Below are 23802 nucleotides of genomic sequence, written 5' to 3' on the forward strand. Positions count from 1 at the left end.
CTGAGCGTACGTGGACAGCAGACACCTCGTATAGAGCTGCAGGTTGCTGTTGCTTTTCTCCGCCATGCATGTTGACTTCCGGGGCTGGTGTACAATTTGGCATAGCCCAAATCACGAGGAAGAGGGGGTCCTCAGCCTTGCCACTTTTTCCACTGCGAAACGGTCCAAATTTGGGGTCCACGTAGGCATAAGCACCAGGAAGCTGATCCGCGCTTGACTCTGTCAGAGAGATGGCGGCAGGGATGAGTAGAAAACATTCAAGTTGTCATCTTGACGGAAACATGATCGATGTCGATCCTAGCTCGGAACGGAAAGCTTAGACTTGCTTCGAGCTCGTGTTATCATGTGGAGTACCTGACTAGCGTGAAGCTAGCGTCCACTAACACTGACTAGCCTCCACAGAAAGCTGGGGTCGAAAGAGCTCAGGATTGCAGGAAACATCTAGTGTAAAACCCCGTTTTTGCGATATCCGGGCTTTTGCGACATCTGACAGCGTGACAGCAGATTCTACAGTAGTAAAATGCGATAACCCGGATTTTGCGATTATCGCAATTTTACGGAGGAAATCCCTTATATGTATCGTAAATGGAAGGTCTGAATTCTAGGTTTTCTACCTCTTTTCGCCTAGTAAAAAGGAAGGATTAGGTCATATACTTGCCAAGTCTAGCTTATGCTAGACCTGATTAGGTAAGACTAAGCCCAGAATGGGGCTGCTCGGCTAACTTACATACCTCGAATTTGCGATACCCTCGAATCTACGATACTGAGCGCCGTGATATTGAGCATCGCAAAAACAAGGTTTTACTGTATCGAGAATTTCAGAACTTAGGCTCAAATGCAGCATGAGCGGTTCGCATGCTTTCTCGCGTACTCGGTGGCCTCGGTTGAGATCTTTGGCGGAGGGAACGAGTGTTCGTACTACGCAACCAGCGGCAGTGTGGATTCTGGCATTCGGAACGCCACCAGTTTATTCACAGAATACAAAAACGGCCGGAGAATCTCCCTTTTTCCTTGTATGAGATTGACATGTCGGATAACAAAAGCACATAGTCGAACTGGTGCTTAGTCAAACTGTTTGAGCGCCTGTCTCTGCTACGAAGTTGGAAATCGAAGCGCAGACGCAGATTCACTCTTCAGCCGCAAGATTGCGGCGTGTCTCAAGACCAGCGAGACCAGGTTGCATGCTTCCACGATCGGAGACTTATAGCATACCATCCAGACCCTGATACTTGAGCTCGCTTCGGGCAGCACCGCGTGCATTGGCTGACTTGACTTCTTTGTCATCTTCCGGGTTCCAGGAGCCCCCCAGTCATGTTGTGGCAGGCGCCTCGCTTCACTTTGCTTACCGGTAACTGCATGACTCGTGCGCATGTTTGTGGTGGCTGTAGATGCATGCTAAGTGCTTGTTGGATTTGTGGTGCAGGTCGTCTTGGTCCGGCAAGCATGTGCGCTACACCTACAGTGGTACGATCCCAATCGTACATGTGGATACTGGGACCAGTATCTGGCAAGCCAGTACCAAAAAAAACCCGGACCGCAAAATTCTAGGGGGAAGCATTGCCCTAAACTTGACGCCTAGCATGAAAAGAATTCCTGTGGCAACAGGGACCCCTCGCCTAATTCAAGCCCTAGCTTTATTTTATCACGACTTTTGCGGTCCGCGCTTTTTTTTTTGCACCGGCTTGTCTGGATACCCTACAAGTAGGTACCGTTAACAGATTGCAGCTTGGCGAAGTCAGCCGTGCGGGCTTGAAAGGCTGGCTGGTGGTTTCGAACCCGCTAAAGCTTAGGCGTCATAGGCGCTTACGCCTAAATTCGAGAGGCGGTCTTTTCCGTAGCGCCCCAGTTCCAAGGTCAGCGAAACTGGCAGGCTTGCTTGATACGGCAGCCGAGCGGTAGAGTATCTTCGCCCTCCAGGCGGTTACAGGAACCCGGAGAAGGCCGCAATCATGTTTTTCATGTCCAGGTTAGGCATCGGTTCGTCCCGATGATCATCTTATCGCATAACCCAGCATCAGACGAATATTGTATGAAGTGCGGTGCTACTAGACTTAAGTTCGCATATGAAGGATGCTGGCAAGGGCATCGTGTACACTCGATAGCTCCTTCCAGAATTGTCAGGCGCAAAAGGATAGAGTAAGGTCTTATCGTGTCGCGATTCATAGGATCACACTCTGCATGGCGGGTCGCAGCGTTTGCGTGTCAAGTTCGGATGCCCGACATTGCATCTCTCGAGCAACACAATACATCAAGAACGCTCCTATGCTTGCGTTTGCGGCACGGTAAAGAACGATGATGCACCTGGTGGAATGTCATCAGAGACACCACAATGCCATGATTGGAATATGCCCGAATTGGGCTGGTACATGGTTGCTGTGCAACACTAGCGTGTTTTCTTCCTCCTCCATTCCCCTCGAGTCCTACCGTCCTGTTCGTTGGAGATACAACATGATAGTATCAAGCATCGCAACTTTCAACAATATACAGAACTACCGACGATAACCGTTGCTTCAGACAACAGTGCAGTTCATCAGCCTGCCAGCATGTCGATCCGACAGCTCGAGTCCGGGCTCAAGCACCTCAACGTGAACGATGAAAACGAGGCACCACAACCTACAGGCTTGAAGTCAAAGGTGGAGACCTAAGCTGTTTGTCGTCGCTGTTGCTAACATCTTATAGCAAGTACTCACAACCAGCGTCAGCCGCTCGAATCTTGTCAAATATGCGCTCCAAGCAAGCTCCGAATCTCGTCAAAATGAAGGCAACCGAGTCGCAACCATCACCAAAGTCACGCAAATCCCGACGCTTCCTCCCTCACCAGTGCGACGACAGATTTCAGGTTCATCTGATGAGAGTAATGTCATCTCAGAGCGAACATCGGTATCTCAAGCCAGCACCAACTCCTCCTTCTCCGGCCTGCCGCCGCATCCTGCAAGGCCCGACAGAGATCTTAGCCTAAAAGATTTCGAGATTGGGAAACCTCTAGGCAAGGGCAAATTCGGTCGCGTATATCTTGCAAGAGAAAAGTCCACTGGTTTCATCTGCGCTCTGAAGTGCCTGCACAAATCAGAGATAGTCCAAGGAAAGGTTGAGAAACAAGTCCGTCGCGAGGTCGAGATCCAGTCAAATCTGCGCCATCCGAACGTTCTGCGACTCTTCGGCTATTTCCACGACAAGAAGCGCATTTTCCTCGTCCTCGAATATGCCGGCCATGGTGAGCTTTACAAGCACCTCAGAAAAGAAGGAAAGTTTCCAGAGTGGAAGGCTGCGCAGTATGTCGCACAGATGGCTGCTGCGCTGAAGTATCTACACAAGAAACACATCATGCACAGAGATATCAAACCTGAGAATATTCTTGTGGGTATTCATGGAGAGATCAAGATCAGCGATTTTGGCTGGAGTGTACATGCTCCGAATAACAGGCGACAAACCATGTGCGGCACACTCGATTATCTGCCACCGGAGATGATCAAGCCTGGTGGAAAGGACAACTTCTACGATGAGAAGATCGATCTGTGGAGTTTGGGTGTCCTAATGTATGAATTCCTGGTGGGAGAGGCACCATTTGAAGATACACCAGTGATGACCCAGAGGAGGATAGCGAGGGGTGAGATGAGTGTTCCGAGCTTTGTGAGTCCCGAAGCAAGAGATCTGATCAAGAAAGTAAGCACATCGCAAGATAAGAGACGTTCTCCCACTGACAATCCTAGTTACTCGTACTCGATCCTTCGAAACGGCTACCTCTTAAGGACGTCGAGCAGCATCCTTGGATCCTCAAGCACTGCCTTGGGAAAGGCGGGGACCGTGCGATCGAGAGAAGGTCGTGACGCGATGGCAAGATTGATGATTGAACGATTTTCTTTTCTTTGCAAGATGGACTCGCTCTTGGAGAAGGCAGCTCGAATCCTTATATTTGCAGCATAGTGCTGCTTCGCATTGTATTATTGAAAACGCATGACTGGGGCTGCTTGGGCTCGAGTTGGATGGTCGTGGTTAGACGTTTTGAATGCTAGCCATGATCCTGAGAACATCGATGGTAATCCTGCTGGCATTGTGCCGGACGCTGGAGACGCCCTCCGTGCTTCGGCATCTTGCTTAACAATAAGAACGAGTTGCATTTCACGGTTTGTTATTGTTCGGAAATGCTCGCCGATCTCCTCGTGCTGGCCGCCAAGACCGTATCTCATCTTTAGCAAATGACGCAAGAATGAGGGAGCAGCTTCCTAACGCCGGCTAACGATTCCTACTGCAGATACACAACTCAACAGCGTTGACAAGTTAACGACGATCTCCTTGCGCATATATCTCTAGCTTTACCATCGCCGAGGAGTCTTTGCTTCAATTCAAAACCAGAATATAGATTCACGAGAACTGGAATTTGATTGAAGCAGACTCGTTCGGCTTCCTTATGCTCGACTAATCGACATCGCTCTTACCTTCAAGAAGGAAGGACCAACCAGTCCTGCAGCTAAACCAATAATCTACCTTCAAGATGGGCGACGCAGGCGGCCCGGAGAAGGGCATCCGCATCGCCATTGATGTACGTTTCTTTCCGTTGGCAGAAGCACAAGCTAACATGCAAAGCGGGGTGGAACCTTCACAGATTGTGTCGGCAACCCTGGCACAGGCAAGATGGAAGACGACGTCGTGATCAAGCTGCTGTCCGAGGACCCACAGAACTACGAGGATGCACCACTCGAAGGCATAAGACGACTGATGCAGAAGTTCACCGGTACGGAAATCAAACGAGGCCAAGCGCTTGACACGTCGAAAATCGAAAGTATACGCATGGGCACGACTGTTGCGACTAATGCGTTACTCGAGCGGAAAGGTGAGAAGATGGCTATGGTGGTCAGCAAGGGGTTCAAGGACTGCTTAGAGATCGGTAATCAGTCACGGCCCAAGATCTTTGACCTTGCTATCAGGCGGCCGGATGTCCTTTATCAGAAAGTAATTGAGGTCGATGAGCGTGTCACCTTGGAAGACTACGCTGAAGATCCGTATCGTAACCAGACAAAGGTTGATGCCAAGCACGAGGAGTCCGACAAGAACGAGCTTGTTCAGGGGTTGTCAGGTGAGGCAGTCCGGATACTGCAAAGACCGGACGAGTCAACAATCAAGGAAGATTTACAGAAGCTTTACGATGAGGGTATCCGTAGCATCAGTGTCTGTCTGATGCATGGCTATACATTTCCAGTCCACGAAGCACTTGTCGGCAAGGTTGCAAAGGAGATCGGCTTTGAGCATGTCAGCCTGAGTCATGAACTTATGCCCATGATCAAGCTTATTCCACGAGCAACGTCCGCTTGTGCTGATGCATATTTGACGCCTGCGATCAAGAAGTACATTTCTGGTTTCGAGGCTGGCTTTGAGGGTGGGCTTGGCACGGAGGCAACTAAACAGGCAAGTGGCGCTAAAGCAGCAAGATGCGAGTTCATGCAGTCAGACGGTGGTCTTGTTGATGTCGGCCAGTTCTCAGGATTGAAGGCAATCTTGTCTGGACCTGCTGGAGGTGTAGTCGGATATGCTTTGACCTCATACGATCCAGAAACGAAAACGCCTGTCATTGGGTTTGACATGGGTGGCACAAGTACAGATGTCAGCAGATATGGTGCCGGTAGGTATGAGCACGTCTTCGAAACCACAACTGCTGGTGTTACGATTCAGTCACCACAACTTGATATCAACACAGTCGCTGCTGGCGGTGGCTCTAGATTGTTCTTCAGAAATGGTCTATTTGTGGTCGGACCAGAGTCGGCTGGTGCACATCCAGGTCCAGCATGCTACCGAAAAGGTGGTCCACTCGCCATCACTGATGCGAATCTGTTCCTCGGTCGACTGCTACCAGATTTCTTCCCTAAGATCTTTGGAAAGAACGAAGATGAGGGACTTGACCCGGAAGCAAGCAAGAAGCTCTTCGAAGAGCTCACCAAGGACATCAACAGCAAGACTGGGAAGAACATGTCGGCTGATGAAGTGGCGTACGGCTTCATTAAGATCGCCAACGAGACCATGACTCGCCCTATTCGATCGCTCACCGAAGCAAAGGGTTTCGACACCTCAAAGCACAAGTTGGCCACATTTGGCGGCGCTGGAGGTCAACACGCTGTAGCAATCGCAGAGTCGCTCGGAATTCGCCAGGTCCTGGTCCACAGATACTCCTCTGTCCTTTCAGCATATGGTATGGCTCTAGCAGATGTGGTAGACGAGTCACAAGTCCCAGAATCGCAAGTCTGGAAAGAAGACGACTCCAGCGTTCAGAAAGTCTTGAAAGGCAGAATCGACAAGCTGAAAGAACGCTCCACCAAACGCCTCGCAGACCAAGGCTTCGAAGGCGACTCTGTCGAATTCGAAGAATACCTCAACATGCGCTACCGTGGCACCGAATCAGCTCTCATGATCATCAAGCCATCACAAGACGAATCCAAGGAAGAGTTCAGCGGCGACTCCTTCGCCTTCGGCAAAGCCTTCATCAAGCAGCATGAGCAAGAATTTGGATTCACGCTGCCAGATCGAGACATCATAGTCGACGACGTGCGCGTACGCGGCATAGGCAAATCCTTCCGTGGCATGGCCAAGTCTGCAGATCAGCAACTGCAGGAACTCAAGGGTCAGCTCAAAGACATCGACACCTCAAAAGCATATGGTATATCAGACATCTACTTCGAAGGTGGCCGACAAAAGACCCACATCTACAAACTCGAGGATATCGACATCGGGAACCGCATACCAGGCCCAGCAATAATAGCAGACGGCACTCAAACAATTGTTATTCCACCCTCCAGCACCGCAATCATAATACACACCCATGTGATCATCAACATTGGCGAAGAACAATCCTCAGGCCAACAAGTCTCCACCGAGAAGGTCGATCCTATCCTCCTATCCATCTTCGCCCACCGCTTCATGGCCATCGCCGAACAAATGGGTCGCGCACTCCAAAAGACAAGTGTATCCACCAACGTCAAAGAACGCCTCGACTACAGCTGCGCCCTCTTCGACAGCACAGGTGGCCTCGTCGCCAACGCACCGCATCTCCCAGTCCACCTAGGCAGCATGTCGACCTGTGTCCGAACACAAGCAGCGATCTGGAAGGGCAAGCTCAAGCCTGGCGACGTGGTAGTCAGCAATCACCCCGAATTCGGCGGAACACACTTGCCAGACATCACGGTCGTAACGCCCGCCTTCGCCGACGCGAACGATCCAAACAGCGAGATCCTCTTCTACGTCGCCAGTCGTGCCCACCACGCCGACATCGGCGGGATCCTACCAGGAAGTATGCCCCCCCACAGCCGTGAACTCTACCAAGAAGGCGCAGCCATCAAATCCGAGCTCCTAGTCTCCCAAGGCACATTCAACGAAAAGCGCATCACAGAACTCCTCTACGACGAACCAGCTCAATACCCCGACTGCAGCGGCACACGCTGTCTAGCCGATAACATCAACGATCTCAAGGCGCAAATCGCAGCGAACAAGAAAGGTATCAACCTCATCTCCGCGCTCATCACGGATTATGGACGGGATGTGGTAGGTTTCTACATGTCCCAGATCCAACTCAACGCCGAGTCCTCCGTCCGCGAACTCCTCAAGGGCGTGCACAAGCGCTTCGAGGGGCAGGATTTGCATGCCATCGACTACATGGATGATGGGTCCCCCATTGAACTGCGAATCACGATTGACGGTGAAAAGGGCGAGGCAGTCTTCGACTTTGAGGGGACGGGGCCAGAGGTCTACGGAAATGTCAATGCGCCGGAGGCTGTCACTTACAGCGCTATTATCTATTGTTTACGGTGTCTGATTGATGAGGACATCCCGCTGAATCAGGGGTGTTTGAAGCCTGTGAAGGTGAAGATCCCGAAGGGGAGTTTCCTGAGTCCGAGTGAGAAGGCGGCGGTTGTGGGTGGGAATGTGCTCACTAGTCAGAGAGTTACAGACGTCGTGTTCAAGTGCTTTGAGGCGTGTGCGGCGAGTCAGGGTGATTGTAACAACTTGACGTTCGGGTTTGGAGGGAATGTCGCGGGCAAGGAAGAGGGCAAGAAAGAGCAGGTTAAGGGGTTTGGGTATTATGAGACGATTGCGGGGGGTAGTGGTGCTGGTAGAGACTGGGAGGGGACGAGTGGAGTGCATACTCATATGACGAACACGAGGATTACGGATGCGGAGGTGTTTGAACGGAGGTATCCTGTTATTTTGAGGGAGTTTGGACTTAGGAAGGGGAGTGGTGGGGGTGGTCAGCATAGGGGTGGTGATGGGGTGATTCGGGATATTGAGTTTAGAATTCCGGTGCAGGTGAGTATTCTGTCGGAGAGACGCGTGTATCATCCTTATGGCCTGCATGGTGGTGAGGATGCGCAGTGTGGGAAGAATATTTGGGTGAGGAAGGTGAAGAAGGCGGCTAGCCAGGGTGTTGGTGGTGAGCATGAGGGGCAGAGAAGGGAGGGCAAGGATGATGAATATGAGGAGAGAAGGGTCAGCATGGGAGCGAAGAATACTGCTAATATGCAGCCTGGCGAGAGGATTATCGTGATGACTCCTGGTGGTGGTGGATATGGCAAGGCTGGTGAGAAGAGCCAGGTTGACATGAAGAAGGACTTTGAGCAGAATTGGAAGAAGGGAAGTTTGGCGAACAGGTTGGCAGAATGGGAGAGTAGTTCTTAGCTGGTGGATTGACGACCTCTTCAATAAGTACTTGTCTTCGCAACCTTTGCAGCAGTCTTCCGTTCTCATTATCTTTTCGTGCCCCTAGCTGGTCCATGTGCCATCGCGCTACCTTGCGCATACGCCCTGTGGTCGCAAGATAGGGTATCTTTGATAAATGCAATCGCTGGCAGAATGTTAGTTCCTAATCACGGAGAACGCTGGCTATTCAGCTCACCTCAAATTCAAATGTGTTCACCAGCTGGGCTCTGCTCCTATCCTTCTGTATCTGGCGGTATTGTCTTGAGCTTCAGCTCAGGTCTCTTCTGGTAGATTCTGTTGTCCCATATTTCAGAGAAGCCATCTGTTGTAGTAGATCCTGTCCTTTCATATAGCAGGAGAGCAAAGTCCTCCAGCTCATTCCTCCTCATCACTCGTAGCCTCATGATTTGCCCTCCCACCACCATCACCACTCGCCTCCGTCTCCTCCGTCTCATCCTCGTCGTCGGGTTCATCCTTGACCTCCCCGCCATCCTCAACCCCATCCCCATACTTCACCCTCGGCAAATTCTCAACCCCACCCCTCCTCAACTCCCGATCAACAGCAGGAATCACCCCCATCAAAGCCCCATACTGCTCAAGCGTCATATTTATCCCCTTCTTCCCCGGCAGCCAGGTTCCATCCTTTTCGTAGTACTCGCGTATACTGATCATTTTCTTGCCCTTGAAGTCGTTGAGGACGACGCGGCGGGCTTTGCTGATTTCCCAGTAGAGGTTGTTTTCGGGGTCGCGGTTGGCGGTGGGTGTGCTGGGGGTGGGGTTGGTGAAGTGGTGGGAGGTGGTTGAGGATGTGGTTGCGGTTGCCTTTTTGGTGCGTTTTGAGGGGGGTGCGGTGGAGTTTTGGCGGGAGGAGTCGGAGACGATGAAGCCGTCGGAGTCGTTGGGGTTGTGGGTTGATTTGCGTTTGGCCATGGTGGGTGGTGCCCCTGTTGGATTCGATCTCAATGGTTATGGAAGTGTCAGATATAGCTGCGCGAGACTGTAGAAGTTTCAGCAAGAGAGATACGAAATCAACGGTAATGACAGTGGATCATGCAAGAACAGGCATGAGAGTCGCGACTGCCACAGAATGCCTACGATACGCGGTCACACGTGACGTCATGCACAGGCAGAGACGCGTTAAGGACTTCCATCGCGCTGGTACGGAACACATTTCGAGCAGCATCTACATTCAGACTGCTGCTGACGGGCACACCCTGACTTGCCAAATCTTTGAAGTCTGGTATAGTACTAGTTCGAGCATGAAAAGGCCGAGACCGCGCAGATTTTCCAGTGCCAGACGAGTTGACGTGTAAGGACTTCTTGGGCTTCAGACAGAATCCCCTCCACTCATCGCTAAAGTGAACGACTGTCCATCAGCATGTCTTCCCGTCGTCCAATGCCATCTCCACTGCCACCCTTAAGTTGTTCTTGTCCATACATAACTCCTTGTGCTTGATGCGGTGCCTTCGCCAGGGCGGTCACGAAATCGAGACAGAATTCCTTGTGTTCCATTAGCAGGTTCTGGAAATCCTCATATTGCAAGAGTGCTCCATGCTGAGCTGAAGAACACAGGCCTTCCAAAGCCGAATCCTTGATTTCTCTGGTATCTGAGAGTTTCCAAGACCACAACTCCCGAATCAGTCCGAGGTAAAACAGCTTCCCTGAATCTGGCAAATCAGTGAGCGTCATTCCCCTTGATGCCCAGACCTGGATCAAGTACCTTTTACCAGCCTTTCGGAGCACAAGTAGACTGTATTTGTCCGCGAGCAGATATACGGTGGCGGCTGACACTTTGGCGAAAGATGGCACTTCCAGGGTGTACAGAAATTCGAGCATCACTTGCACGCCGTCGGGATGATCGTGGTCGAGGTTTATGGTCGCCGTCTGAGATTCCTATTGGAGGTCAGTACTTATGGTCAGAACCATCGCTAGCGACTCGCTTACGCTGAAATCGCCACTGAGAGCTGCTCGAAAGAAAGGACATCGAGGGCAAAGAATAGCGCGGTGGCACTTCCAGACACGACCATGGCAGGTGATGGTGAGGTCGGAGAATTCGCCACTCTCAAGTAGACTGTGAGTGTCAGCGATTTGATCTGAGGTAGTGGCGGAGTGGATTACCTTCTTTGTGCATGGGCAATGGTTTGGGGCTCTGTGGTGGACGCCATCAGGTGCGGATGGCTACAAGAAGAATTGCGACAGGGTGAAGAATGATCCGGGCTAGTACAATAGCGAAGGATGAGTTGACATGAAATGGTTCGCAGGTCGACATGTATGGGAATGTTTGAATCTGCGGGAGGAAGAAGGCTGAATAGGCGAGGCTGGAGGCAGTAGCGTGTGGAGAGCGATAGCGGAATGAAAGTGAAGAGAATTCGTTCACTACCCGTGATATGTGCTGGCTATGAAGAGGCAGCTCACGTTTGTTCAGGAGTGGACGAGAACTGCCGCTGACCTAGTAAACGGTCGTTTCCTCACACAAATCCGTGCAGTCGCTGCACGCTCTTGCCTCGTTGCTTTCGAATCTCTGGGACGAATGACTACTCTCAGTCAAAGTGATTCGTGCCATGCCACATCATGACCTGCGTCCTTGTTGGTTTGGCAAGAGCCATATGAGCACGTCCTCGATCAGTCCGTGTCCTCTGTCATGCAAAACTAGCTGGTGTACCTCCCGACTGCTTCAGACGTTCTCAAAACCTGTGGCCCGGACGGACTTCTTGCTTCATGGCCTTAATGAAATCCATGCAGAAGCCATCATCCTCGAGCAAGAGCTTCTTGAAGGGTTCATGGTCGAGCATCGATGCCGGACATGCCGGAAAGTCTGCGCAGACAGATCTCTCGAAGCTGCGCGAAATTTTGCTGCTCCCACGATCGCACCTTCCTGATCCAGTCGATTGTGTCTGCTTTCTCTTCCTCTGACTTTCTTTCCCAGGAGAAGCATATCATGCCAGTGTGATTCATGAGTACATCAAGGGCCTGTAATCGTAGCTGCTGTAGATCGTACTTGTCTGCGATCGTATAGACAGTTTCGGCCTTCGCACGTGTTGGGTGAATCGGCTTCTGAAGAGTGTAGAGGTATTCAAGCATCATGTCAACGCCGTCCTGTGGATCTTCGTCAAGGTTCACAGCAAGGGTGTCTGATTCCTGCTAGATGTTAGTATCCAGATTCATGACTTTGGACGGCCTGATCTCAATGTTTGCAGATGTGGTCGGTTAGGACTTACCTTGAAACCGTTGCTGCAAGCTGCTTCGAAGAAGTGACATCGCAGACGAAGAACACTCTGATGGCACTTCCATGTTCTGCCCTTGCAGGATACTGTCATGTCCGAGAACTTGCCATCGCGTAGCAGACTGCGTTCTTAGCACAAAATCAGTCACAGCCAGGATCTTCTGCTGTGCTCACCTAAGCTGAGCGCTACTTATATCATCTGGCGCGGTCTTGCCACTTGTCTTAGCCATCTTGTAAGATCTGGCAATGCAAAGGCGTGCGTACTCTGCTTGCGTCATGCCAGGAGGGAGCTGTGTTTCCTGCTTTGCGGCGGGACTAGGGGATCGAGAACGTAGCCGCTTTGCCGTCTGTTTGGTTCGTGGCATCTTGATCGGGTAGTCGACGCTTGGAACTAGTAGAGTGATGTAGGAAGCTGAATCATGAGCTGGACGATAGAGGCACGTTCGAGGAGGAACAGCTTGTGAGCTCAGCGGAAGTATTTGATTTCAGTTTTACCTCATTAGGCTGCCGTGACTGCTAAGTCAGGAACGTGTGATCCATCGCTCAGTGAATGATAACAGCAACATGGTCATCCATGTACTTGTTGATATCACCCAAGAAGCAAGCAGCAATGATGCTCACAATACCAGCAGCCAAACTGGCAAGGTAGACATATTTGTAACTCTCAGCATATGCAACCTGGCCAGCATAGACAACCATCTCGTACGCTGTGTCGTTTCCAGCAATGCCAGGAATATGCTTTAGCTCCTCAAGCAGTGACACACCCGTGATCTCGATCGCTGACGTGATGTAAGTAACATTTGTGATGCCGAGCCCTACCATTGTGCCGCCGATGTGCTTGACAGCGTTGGCTGCAAATTTCGAAACGAATACCTATAAGATATAATTAATAGCTTATAGTAGGTATATAGTAGGGAGACAAACGTTGAAGTAGGCACAATAGCCAATTGCACCGCCGATGACTCGGATGGAGAGAGTCAGAGCTGAGACGGTGGCGATGAGGTCGTCGGGACAGATAATGGTGGTGATGATGGACGCTGGGACGACGATACCACCGATACCGAAACCACCGAGGATGAGTAGGCCCCAGGCGACATGGAGATTTTCACGTGTGAGACATGCGAGGGCGCCGGTACCTATACATGTTAGTCCCGTTCGTGGATTGTAAGATTGCAACATACCAGCTGTCATGAGGCAACTGCTCATAATCATCAACTCCTTGTTTCGGCCACGGAAGACGGAGAGTAGCCATAGAGTGACGCAAGCTCCAGCCAAGATAGCCATTCCACCAGGGAGGAGCTTCAGACCAACACCAATGGGGTCGTGACCATAGACATTGAAGGACTGTGTTGGCCAGAACATGAGGTAGGCGAAGAAGTTCATGCCAGAGATGAAGGTGATGAGCAGCGTCAGAAGCAGAACTCGCGGATCTTGCTTTATTCTTCCTGGGAACATCGGATGCTTTGCACCATACATTTCCCAGAAGCAAAAGCCAGCCAGGAGGGCCGCACCAATGATCAGCGGAGCGATGACATGTGCCGATGTCCATGGGTACTGGTAGCCTCCCCACTGGAGTCCAGCAAGGAAGACAATCATGCCGGAGATGCTGAGCAGGCCGCCGATGTAGTCAATCTCTTTCAGGACTTGCATCTTTGTCTTCCCGAGGGTATTGACGCGGGCTGGTGGGTGGTAGAAGAAAAGGGTGCACAGAAAGCCGAAGCCGTTCCACGTGCAGACGATAGCACCACAATATCTCCAGCTTGAGTAGTCTATGAGCCAGTCAGTGAGATGTTTTTGATATGTTGCGTGCTTCAGACTTACAAGCAATGAGTTGAGCATAGATACCCGATGGGACGAAGGGGATGATGGTGAAGATCAAGATGGCGACGTATTTACCGCGCTTCGCGGTTGGGGCAAGCTCAGATGTGACAGCCAAGGCGGTGAGCTCGGAGATACCTGCACCGGCACCAGCGACGGTCATACCGGCTATGAACATGTTCATAGACTGCGCAGTCGTCGCAATGACAGTCGAAATGACCAAGAGACCAGAGCCGAGAAGAGCAACGTATCGACGGCCCAGCAGATCTGACATGCTACCAACGAAAGGGCAGACAGCTCCCAAGGATAGCAAGCCGCCAAGGACGAACCACACCCATCGGTCAAGCCCGCCAATATCGCGGTAAATGTATGGCGGAATTGCACCCCAGAGATACAAAGGAATTTGCGAACCAGTCCACAGAAAACCCATGGCAATCAAGCTCATTGCTCTCGAGAAGGTCATCTATCGACATTGATCAGCTTGCGTCTGTGGACTTGGCCAGCGTCAAGACTTACAGGTGGCTCGTGCATGTGGTCTTCCTCGTCGCCATCGACTCGGAGGCCTTTAGCCTGAGTGGTGACACGATGGACATCTTCATCGCTGCCCGAACTGCTGACTTTGTCGACGTGGTCGACCGTGACGTCTCTTTTTTCCATATCTGTAACAGTCATGGCTGCGAATGATGCACGTGAACTTCTGCGGAGTTGCTGAGCAGGGTAGAAGAAGCACAGACAACAGGCCAACAGGTGGGATCTATATCTTCGGTAACAGGCGGAAAGAGTGCACTCGTCGGTAGCAAGCCTCGGTGACCATTGACCTTGCACTGCATGCTGTGTGCATGGTGGAAAGCATATCCTCGAAAGAGCGTCGAGAATTTAAGCCACTCAAGATCATGCCAGCCATCGCAAGCTTTCCATTGGCGAGGACCAAGCCTCGAACAGCATCTCGAGCCCTTGTGCTGGGAACGATCTGGGGAAGACCGTGTTCGAGACTGCATGGTGGAGGTGGGTGTGGCCAAAGCCATGCAGGTTTATCAAACTAGCCGTAACTTCGAGGCTAGACTGTTGCCAAGAGCTCGACTGGAGAGACTACCTCGGTAGGCGAGCCTGGTGAACCAATCCCATGTTGGAATCGGTATCATCTTGTTCGTCTTGACTCGAAAAGTGAAGGTCAGTCAAGCCCCAAAAGCACTGTGATAGGCAGAGACGTTGGGCTAAAGAAACCACGAGCTCGAGGCTAGCATAGCGCCAAATCATCCCCGCATGAGGTGCGGGTTCCCAATAAACGTGCCCCGGAGTGCCCCGGATTTCTGGGAGGCTTCGTGTTCTGGGGTGGTTAGCGCAAGCTTAGCGTGCTTTTTAGCGCACGTCGCATCAGTCGAGCTCAAGCGCCGACCCCGCGCGCCCAGAAGAAGCAACTGGTCCAAGTACACGACTGCCGAGTTTGTCTGTGCATGAAAGCTTCTGGCGACGTAAAACGTTTTGCCATGAGATCAGCTTGGGCGAGTTGCCGAAATTGTGGGCTGCCGTCGGAGGAGTATTCCTAACTCTCTGACATATCGAAAATGTGCGATCAGGGCGAAAGCCAGGCAAGCTCGGCAGGCACAAAGAGGAAGCGGTCAGTCATCGCCTGTAGCGCCTGCCATGACCGGAAGGTTCGCTGCAATGTCGCTTTGCAAGGTGTGCCGTGCAGCAACTGTGTCCAAGATGGAACGAGATGTGAAATATATAGGCGGAAGATAGGAATGTAAGGAAGCTCTCCACATGGTACCGAGGTACAAGCTCAAGAATACAGACCAGGACAGCGTCCCATTCGACAACAACAGTCACCCGCAGATGATGAACGATCATATCCACTGACGCCGTCTCCTGGCTCGGTGAAGGACACTGCCTCACTGAGGGATGCCGGTGCGTCAAGCATTCATGAAGGTGGTGTCATCGACCATGCAATTGCTCAGACCACGACACCGACCATCGCTACTTCCCCAGAGACGAGTCAGCAACACAGCCAGCAACAACAAAAAGATGTGCAACAGCGGAGACAAGTGGTTGCCATTGCGAATGAACGTCCCTTGAGAGACTTGCTTCCCTACTTCGCAGGCGAATCGGAAGGTCTCGAATTTCTTTTCGACCAGTGTTCAGCTGACAGACCTGTGAAAGGTGTACATTATGTCACTCCGAGAAAGACCTACCGTCACAAGAGGTCGACGAGTAGAGTGCACAGACTGGAGCCCCTTCTTCCGCCGTTGCAAATTCAGCAGGAATTGATCAGAAACTTCTTCAACTATGTTTTCCCAGTCATGCCGATCGTCGACGCCAAGGCATTCCTCGAAGCATTCGAGAAAAATCCAAACAGTGTGAGCCCTCTGCTTCTGTGGAGCATGTTCTTCGCAGCAGCGAACTTCATCGACAAGGATTACCTTCGTGCAAATCGTCTGCCTCCACGTAAGATTTTGAAAGAGCAGTATTATCAACACGCCAAAGACATCTATGACAACCAGGACGAGGGCGACAAAATCATCCTAATTGCCGCAGCGCTGAGTCTCTCGATGTGGTATGTTGATTTGGAGGATCGCGATGGCTCGTGGTACTGGATCGGCACTGCCACAAGTCTGTGCCATACAATCGGACTGCATCGATCATCAAATTATGCCTCCATGCCGTCTTGCCCTTTTCCTGCCAGGTCACGCCAGCTGTGGCGCCGACTCTGGTGGTGTTGCTACCAGCGGGAGGCATGGCTCGCTGCGGGCTTTGGCAGGCCAATGAGAATCCACATTGACGACTGTGATGAAGCTGTACCACACCCGGAGGAGATCTTCGAGGAATGGCGCGAAATTGCTGTACAGTTACAGGAGAAATACCTGCCGCCTGAGATATTAACCTTGACAGAGGCATGGATCGTCATGTTGCACTTGAGCATATACCTGGGTGACATCTTGACCATGCATTACCGGCCTCGCAGTCGGCTGCCGGCGCCCGCCACGCTTCGACAGCAAGATGCCGATATCGTCAGTCTAAGAAACAAGGTTCCGGCAACCTCGTTTGCAACACCGCCGATCGTCCTCATTCACATGTGTCACCTAGAGATGAACTTCAATGCCGTTCTCATCACTTTGTACCGACCATATCTTGCATGCTCACCACACAAGCTTATTGACCAGGAGTCTGCCGGTTGCCGCAACGAGTGCATTCTGAAGGCGAAAGCAGCAGCGTCGGACACTACCAACGTCCTGAACAAACTCATGTCGTTGGATGCAATCAGCAAATCTCCAAGCAGCTTTGTGGCCGCACTTATGACCTCGATGCAGGTACTTGTCTTCGATATCCGGAACTCCAGTGGTCTCGGCAAGAGCTATGCGACACATCAGTTGGACTTGCATATGTTGGTCATAGGACACCTTAGAAAGACTTACTGGACCGCAGATCTCCAGCATAACCTTTTCATCGAAGTGATGAAGGTGCTGAATGGGGAATCCTCCTGTCAGCATCAGAATGATGCTGGTGCAGCCCCGGTTGAGAAAGCAGATCGAGATGATACTGCTGCTCTCGAGCATAATGGCCCGGATCTTTTCAACGCAGAGCACAACCTAGCTCATGCTTCGCTTGATGATTTCTTCGGCATGTTTAATCCCTTCATGGGCTTGCCATCTCATGACGATTTGGGGTAGGTCTCGTACGTTTGCCCATGTAACGCACATGCTAACGGGTAGGAGCACCTCAGTAGACTGGGACCTAAGTCCTCCAGGCTCTCTCTCGATACAGAGCATATCTGGACGACTAGACTCATAGCAGAGTAAAAACGTTGCTGCATCTCAGCCGTCACTTGTCTCTTCGGGCTTCCTGTCGTCCCAATGTTCGAGTACGACTTCTTCGCACCTCCTCCTGATATCCTCGACACCTTTCACACCTGTCCACTTGTCGAGGTAGCTCTTCACAACCTTCCACTCTTTATCTGCCTCGTCCTGTTTCCCTCCATCCACTAGTTTTGCAAGCCTATCCGGCGCATCAAGCACCCACCTCACAACCTCCTTCTTCCTCTTATCCTCCTTCAACCCCCTCCTCTTCATCCTCGCTTCACCGTCCTCCATATCCTTCTGACCCACAATCTCCGTAACACTGGCCCTCAACCCCTCAATCTTACTCTCCAACTCCTTAACCTCCCTCAACCCGCCCGTAGTACTATCATTCATCCCCCTCTGCATCTCCCCAATCGTCCCCACAGCCTTAATAAGCTTACTGTAATTATCATATACCAGTGCTTTCCGCTCTCCATCTAGATTTCGTATCTCGGAGACAAGTGTCGCTTCCACCTTTAGGATATCGCGTAGACTGCTCTTCGCGAGGAGGTCGTGTATATACCCCTCCGCATCGAAATCCGTGTTATCCAGTTGTGCTGTCAGGCTTGATGTTGTGGATGTGTTCTCCGTTAATGTAGCGATGCTTGGTGCGGTTGAGATATCGGATGTGGTTGAGGTTATGCTGCCCGTCCGACGTAGGTCTCCTTGCGCGCCGGGTACGGGTGCTGGTGCGCCAGGCTTGGACTTGAGGTTGTAGTAGTCGCGTAGGGCGGCGCGGTTGCCGCGACGTGGAGGCTGGCCGGGTTGGGGACGAGCGGTGAGTGGGAGGTCGATGCTGCCGCGGGTGGAGGAGGTGGGCGTGTCGGCTATGGAGGGGGACTTGATTCTTGGTGTGCCTGGGGCGGGTGATTGCGTTCGGGGGGAACTTATGGTGGCCATTCTGTAGAGGGATGGCAATGTGGTCGGAGACGGGGACTGGACATGCTATCACCCCAGCCAGGATGCAGATGGCACTTTGCCCGGTTCTGGGCAACCAACAACGAGGTCGATTCGATGGTTCAACTTGGTTGAACGCGTCTGGCGCGCAAATCCTACCGTACTATGCAATGTGCGCTTCTACGAAGCGATGATTGCCGTAGTCCTTGTTTCTTCTCGGCCGTTTAAAGATCTTCCCGGAGTTGCACAGCCAAGACAGCATCTATTACTTCTCCCCTTCGTGGGAGTAACATAATGCCCCTACCACGATCAACCACCGAAGCATGAGGCTCTTTGGTCAGGTCAAATGAGTCATCCTAGTAAACAAGATGGTCTTCTACGGGCAAAACCGGAAGGATCCCGTTCACGCTGTCCCGGCTGAACTATTCCTGCTCCAGGTTTAGAGGTAAGGAGAAAGCTATATAACGTGCATAGGCAATAGAAGGTAAGGTCGTTCACTACGCAAATCGAGATCCTGCACCGCAGTCATCCATAAACAGACCTCTGGTAGCACCCGACACTATGGCATCCTACAAGCCACAAGCCATAATTTTCGACCTCCTGACAGCTCTCCTAAACAGCTGGACCATCTGGGACGGAGCAATTCCAGAAAATGAACGCGACGTCATAACCGGCCAAGCATGGCGAAAGCGCTACCTAGAGATCACATATGGCTGTGATGCGTACAAACCGTACGAAGACCTTGTTCGTCAGGCCGCGGAGGATGTTGCCTTGTCTTCTGCTGCTCCAAAAGCGTTGCTCGAGCGCATGGACGAGATCTTGCCGTGGCCAGAGGTTCCGGATGTGCTTGCCAAGCTGAAAGCACAGGGATATCTGCTTGCGGTGGTAACGAACTGCTCGAATGAGCTTGGTCATCGTGCTATCAGCAATTGTGAGAAGGTAGTCAGGGAGAAGACGGATTCGAAGGAGTTCAGCTTTGATCAGACGGTCACGGCAGAGGAGAGCGGCTTCTACAAGCCTAATCCGAAGCCGTACCGTGATGTGCTGGAAAAGCTGGGTGTCACTGCGGACGAGGCGTTGTTTGTGGCTGGCAGCTCGATGGATGTGCCGGGTGCATCTGATGTCGGAATGAAGGTGACGTGGCATAATCATGTTGGATTGCCTAGGTGGAATGAGAGGGTGCCGTGGAGGGAGGGGAGGAATTTGGATGAGGCACTGGGGGATATACTATGATGGCCAGACAGTGAGTGCTTATCTGCACAGCTAGTGCAATATCAACATTGCGAGTTACGACTGATCACGAACCCTCACTGTGCCAAGCTTTGTCACTTTTACCAGAGGATCCCGCACACGACATCCGGCTCTTTGCGATTATCTAAGACAATTCCTTTTCATCTGCACCTTCAGTTTTGTTCCTATGCTAGCCTCTTCCTGTTTTGCCTGCAAGAATTTCCAACCATGCCTCCCACGGTGGCTGCCACAGACTCGGGTCAAGATCTAGCAAAGGCACAGAAGATGTAAGTGATTCCAGTCTCTACGCAGGCTACAGCTGATCGAGTACAGCTTGCTAGAATCTGGTGACTGGTCTGATCTCACCATCAAATGTCGCGATCGGACATGGAGGGTACATCGCAACATAGTTTGTGCAAGATGTGATTTCTTTAAAGCGGCATGCAGTGGCAGCTTTTCGGTATGTTCTTCGCCCGTCTCTGACAGAAACGTCTAACAGCTGTAGGAGGCTACATCAAAGATCATTACGCTCGACGATGATCCTCCGACGGGAGTAGAGCTCATGCTGGAGTACATCTACACGATGAAGGTGCCCGTGATTTGCACCTTCGATTCCGCCAAAGAAATGTACATGCTAGGCGACAAGTACAACCTGCCTCCTCTTAGGACAGCGGGCTTCACTACCCTCTGCACGGTTATCAAGAGTACCTGCATTGTCTACAGCGTGAAGGGCAAACTAGATCGCATGATCGCAATGGTCGAAGACATTTGGTCGGCAAGTGAGGTAGATCAGCTCAGCCACGGTGCCTTCAAGAGTGCTGCATTGGAAGGACTGCGAGTTCCAGCTCGTTCGCTGCTCGACGAAGTGGACTTCCAGAGCTTGATTTGGCGAAACAAGAGCTTTGGCCTGGCTTTTATGAAGGAAATGATGGGCACAAGTCGCACGAAGTAATCCACGCCACAGTGCGTAGGAATATGAGATCCTATTCAAGCAAGACGGCTAATGATGTACGGACACGTTCACCATTTCTTCACTTTCAATTTGTCAAGCGTCGTGGCACAGCAACTGTTTTCTTTTCGCGTCAAACCACAGAATCTTTTGTCACATCCCAAATTGAATCTTCCATATCAATCCTGATCTGCTTGCCTTGATACAATGGCTTCAGCACCATCAAGCAAAAGTCTCGCAGAGGCATCAAAGGCGTAAGTCACCCCGAGAACCAATAAGCACATCTACTAATCCAGACCAGTCTATACCAGAACGGGGAATGGTCAGATCTCACAATCACAAGCGGCAGTCGAACATGGAAAGTCCACCGCGCCATCCTTTGTACCAGATGCGACTTCTTCAAAGTGATTTGCGCTGGCGGGTTCCAGGTACACTACCCACAATATAAGTGACATGACCCATACTGATTCTCTGCCAGGAAGCGCAGTCACAAACCATCAAACTCGACGATGACCCAGAAGACGGAATCGATATGATGCTGGAGTACCTCTATACCCTGCAAATCCCAGCACTCAATACCTTCGACCACATGAAGATGGCGTACACTTTAGGCGACAAGTACGACCTACCAAAACTTCGAGACGCCGGCTTAGAGGCCCTGTGTCGCCACTTGCAAGACCGTTGTGCAAGTTGGGATAAGCAGTCTGCGTTGCAGAAGTCAGCCACTGCATCTTATATCGAGGAGGTCTGGACCTGGACTTACCAAGACACCAACAAGTTCAAGAAAGCGATTCTGGACGGTCTGTGTGCTTCTTCAACTAGGGTAGTCGAAGACCCACTGTTCCAAGAGATGGTATCACGGAACTCAGATTTGGCTCTGGAGTTTATAAAGGCTCTGACGAAACGTCAGGCAGAGCTAGAGGCAATGGTGAAGCCTACTATAAATGCACCAAAACGCAAGCTCGAGCGCACTCTTCTCGAGAAGATGAGTGATCGCATTGCTGCAAAGCGCAAGGCCGAAGAAGACCTCGCAGTACGAGCACAGAGAGCCGCTGAGCTCGAGCGAATACTCAGGAGAAGGACTTAGGTTCGGGAGTGCCTCCTCTCAGTCAGAGTACGACAGACAGTTCTGCGGGTGCGGGTCCTTTGAGAAGGCCGTGACGACGGAGAGGTATAAAGAGACACTGATGGATTCTCATTTACGGGAGAGTGGTTATGATGTGGGTGGAATGAACAGATAAACAGCCCAGCCTTCAAATTCTCAATGGCAGTCGATATTGAGCGCTTGTATTACGACCACTTCATATGACCGACGCCATGAACTCCTTGCTATGGAAATGATTCACTTGAACCTCCTTCTTGATCTTGTCAAATCAGCTCAAGCTGCGATCCGTTTGTGGTGCCTGCCTGAGGTCGTGAGAACTTGACCGTTGGCAGTCGCATCGTTACCATCAGTCAGATCACGCCTTCTGCTCCTTCAACATCCAAGTCAACAAATCCACCTTCGTAATAACCCCAATCGGCTTCAACGTCCCATCCTTGCCCTCCCCCTTCTCCCTCTCCGTAACAATAGCCGCAGCCTGCCACTGAAAGAATTTATTCAACGCACTCAACGGCGTATCTATCGTGATCTCCACGAACCGTCTACTCGTCCCCCTATCATTCTTCTTACTTGTACTTTCATCCTTCCCCTCCGTCTTCTCATGTCCCTCCTCACTCATCCCATTCTTGATTCCCGCCTCAAGACCCATGTTATTCACGTCTTGAGGGTTGGTGATCACCTCGCTGATCTTCGTAAAGTCGAACATCACATCACTGACTGGTGATTTACCGGTTGCGCGGCCATGCGAGATCCGACTAAGGAGATTACCGAGTGTGACTAGACCAACTAATCTCTTAGACGGTGACGGTCCTAACACGGGGAGTTGGTCATAGCCCTTCTCGCGCATGATTTCGATGGCGCTGGTGCAGGGTTGATCGGCGGGGATACTCTGTACTGGTTTGAGTCGAAGACTACGGACCGTGGCACCGTGGAAGGCATCTTGGGCTTTTTCTTTTTTCTCGGTGACGGGGGAACTCGGCTCAGGCGGTGGTGTAGGTGGGAGGAGATCATTCGCGGCGAGCCAGTCATCGTCGATGAATTTGGTGAGATAGGACCGGATTGAGTCTGGAAGGACGACAACCACAACGTCGTCTTTGGTTAGGTTTAGATCTGGATCTCGTGCGGCCTTGACGAGGGCGCTAAGTGCGGAGCCGGATGAGCCACCGACTAGCAGACCCTCCTCTGAGATGAGGCGGCGGGCGTAGTGGAAGGACTCGCGGTCGTCGGTTTTGTACCATTTATCCACGCATTGCTGATCTAGGACGTCGGGGATGAAGTCGTAGCCTATTCCTTCTACTTTGTACGATGTGCCGTTTTGTTCGTCGTTTAGCATTGATGGGAGGGCGAGGATTGAGCCTTGGGGGTCTGCGGCTATGATCTTGATGTTTTTGTTGTGCTTGTGCAGTCCCTTGGCTAACCCTGTGATAGTGCCGCCTGTGCCTGCGCCTGCTATTATTGCTGTGACTGTCCCGCCGCTCTGCTCCCAGACTTCCTCCGCTGTTCCAAATTCATGCGCAGCCGGATTGTCTGGATTTGCATACTGATCCAAAATATGCGCGTTCGGAATCTCCTTCTCCAGCCGTCTCGCAACACCGATGTGTGACTCTGGACTATCGAAAGCTGCTTGCGTGGGCGTCCGTATTATTGTTGCATTCAGTGCCTTCAGCACACTCACTTTCTCCGCACTCATCTTCTCGGGTAACGTAATGATAGTCTTGTACCCCTTCACCGCCGCGACAAGCGCTAGTCCAATTCCAGTGTTACCACTCGTTGGCTCAATGAGTGTATCGCCGGGTTTTATCCTTCCACTTTTCTCTGCTTGTTCGATCATGCGTAGGGCTATACGGTCTTTGACACTGCCGCCGGCGTTGAAGTATTCACATTTTGCGAGGACTGTACATTCTAGGCCGAGGGACTGGGGTATCTTGTTGAGGCGGACGAGGGGTGTGTTGCCTATCTGTTCTGTTATGGTTGAGCGAATGCCCTGATTGAAGGGACGGGGTGTTGACGGGGGTGCGGCGTCGGCCATGGTGGGTGATTGTTATCGAAGAGGTCGGGTCAAGGGCAA

At 51.6% G+C, this 23802-nt stretch overlaps 12 protein-coding genes across 12 annotated transcripts; 6 read left to right on the plus strand and 6 right to left on the minus strand.

Annotated features, from left to right (window-relative positions):
• Positions 1-2543: 2543 nt before the first annotated feature.
• Positions 2544-3827, plus strand: IPL1 (spindle assembly checkpoint kinase; the record flags this gene model as incomplete). The annotated part of the gene is made up of 3 exons (XM_064873832.1): positions 2544-2633; positions 2680-3663; positions 3711-3827. The coding sequence occupies 3 exons, from the start codon at positions 2544-2546 to the stop codon at positions 3825-3827; spliced, it is 1191 nt and encodes a 396-aa protein (XP_064730936.1).
• A 711-nt stretch (positions 3828-4538) lies between these two features.
• On the plus strand, positions 4539-8658 carry PMZ80_005413 (uncharacterized protein; the record flags this gene model as incomplete). Its single annotated transcript, XM_064873833.1, has 2 exons — positions 4539-4544; positions 4585-8658. The coding sequence occupies 2 exons, from the start codon at positions 4539-4541 to the stop codon at positions 8656-8658; spliced, it is 4080 nt and encodes a 1359-aa protein (XP_064730937.1).
• Positions 8659-9054: 396 nt separating this feature from the next.
• Positions 9055-9609, minus strand: PMZ80_005414 (uncharacterized protein; the record flags this gene model as incomplete). Its single annotated transcript, XM_064873834.1, has 1 exon — positions 9055-9609. The coding sequence occupies one exon, from the start codon at positions 9607-9609 to the stop codon at positions 9055-9057; it is 555 nt and encodes a 184-aa protein (XP_064730938.1).
• Positions 9610-10032: 423 nt separating this feature from the next.
• On the minus strand, positions 10033-10706 carry PMZ80_005415 (uncharacterized protein; the record flags this gene model as incomplete). The annotated part of the gene is made up of 2 exons (XM_064873835.1): positions 10033-10572; positions 10701-10706. The coding sequence occupies 2 exons, from the start codon at positions 10704-10706 to the stop codon at positions 10033-10035; spliced, it is 546 nt and encodes a 181-aa protein (XP_064730939.1).
• Positions 10707-11457: 751 nt separating this feature from the next.
• PMZ80_005416 (uncharacterized protein) lies at positions 11458-12267 on the minus strand (the record flags this gene model as incomplete). The annotated part of the gene is made up of 3 exons (XM_064873836.1): positions 11458-11817; positions 11898-12024; positions 12077-12267. The coding sequence occupies 3 exons, from the start codon at positions 12265-12267 to the stop codon at positions 11458-11460; spliced, it is 678 nt and encodes a 225-aa protein (XP_064730940.1).
• A 178-nt stretch (positions 12268-12445) lies between these two features.
• Positions 12446-14392, minus strand: PMZ80_005417 (uncharacterized protein; the record flags this gene model as incomplete). The annotated part of the gene is made up of 5 exons (XM_064873837.1): positions 12446-12775; positions 12827-13038; positions 13084-13671; positions 13724-14183; positions 14237-14392. 5 exons carry the CDS (start codon positions 14390-14392, stop codon positions 12446-12448), a joined length of 1746 nt encoding a protein of 581 aa, XP_064730941.1.
• Positions 14393-15427: 1035 nt separating this feature from the next.
• PMZ80_005418 (uncharacterized protein) lies at positions 15428-17388 on the plus strand (the record flags this gene model as incomplete). The annotated part of the gene is made up of 2 exons (XM_064873838.1): positions 15428-15439; positions 15526-17388. The coding sequence occupies 2 exons, from the start codon at positions 15428-15430 to the stop codon at positions 17386-17388; spliced, it is 1875 nt and encodes a 624-aa protein (XP_064730942.1).
• A 144-nt stretch (positions 17389-17532) lies between these two features.
• On the minus strand, positions 17533-18456 carry PMZ80_005419 (uncharacterized protein; the record flags this gene model as incomplete). Its single annotated transcript, XM_064873839.1, has 1 exon — positions 17533-18456. One exon carries the CDS (start codon positions 18454-18456, stop codon positions 17533-17535), a length of 924 nt encoding a protein of 307 aa, XP_064730943.1.
• A 558-nt stretch (positions 18457-19014) lies between these two features.
• On the plus strand, positions 19015-19686 carry PMZ80_005420 (uncharacterized protein; the record flags this gene model as incomplete). Its single annotated transcript, XM_064873840.1, has 1 exon — positions 19015-19686. One exon carries the CDS (start codon positions 19015-19017, stop codon positions 19684-19686), a length of 672 nt encoding a protein of 223 aa, XP_064730944.1.
• A 225-nt stretch (positions 19687-19911) lies between these two features.
• Positions 19912-20635, plus strand: PMZ80_005421 (uncharacterized protein; the record flags this gene model as incomplete). Its single annotated transcript, XM_064873841.1, has 3 exons — positions 19912-19970; positions 20017-20143; positions 20189-20635. 3 exons carry the CDS (start codon positions 19912-19914, stop codon positions 20633-20635), a joined length of 633 nt encoding a protein of 210 aa, XP_064730945.1.
• Positions 20636-20839: 204 nt separating this feature from the next.
• On the plus strand, positions 20840-21719 carry PMZ80_005422 (uncharacterized protein; the record flags this gene model as incomplete). Its single annotated transcript, XM_064873842.1, has 3 exons — positions 20840-20886; positions 20934-21060; positions 21111-21719. 3 exons carry the CDS (start codon positions 20840-20842, stop codon positions 21717-21719), a joined length of 783 nt encoding a protein of 260 aa, XP_064730946.1.
• Positions 21720-22092: 373 nt separating this feature from the next.
• On the minus strand, positions 22093-23763 carry CYS4 (cystathionine beta-synthase; the record flags this gene model as incomplete). The annotated part of the gene is made up of 1 exon (XM_064873843.1): positions 22093-23763. One exon carries the CDS (start codon positions 23761-23763, stop codon positions 22093-22095), a length of 1671 nt encoding a protein of 556 aa, XP_064730947.1.
• Between the last annotated feature and the right edge of the window lie 39 nt (positions 23764-23802).

The sequence above is a fragment of the Knufia obscura genome, assembly GCF_036327395.1.
Source record: "Knufia obscura strain CCFEE 5817 isolate CBS 148926 chromosome Unknown scaffold_5, whole genome shotgun sequence".
In the NCBI taxonomy this organism is placed as follows: domain Eukaryota; kingdom Fungi; phylum Ascomycota; class Eurotiomycetes; order Chaetothyriales; family Trichomeriaceae; genus Knufia; species Knufia obscura.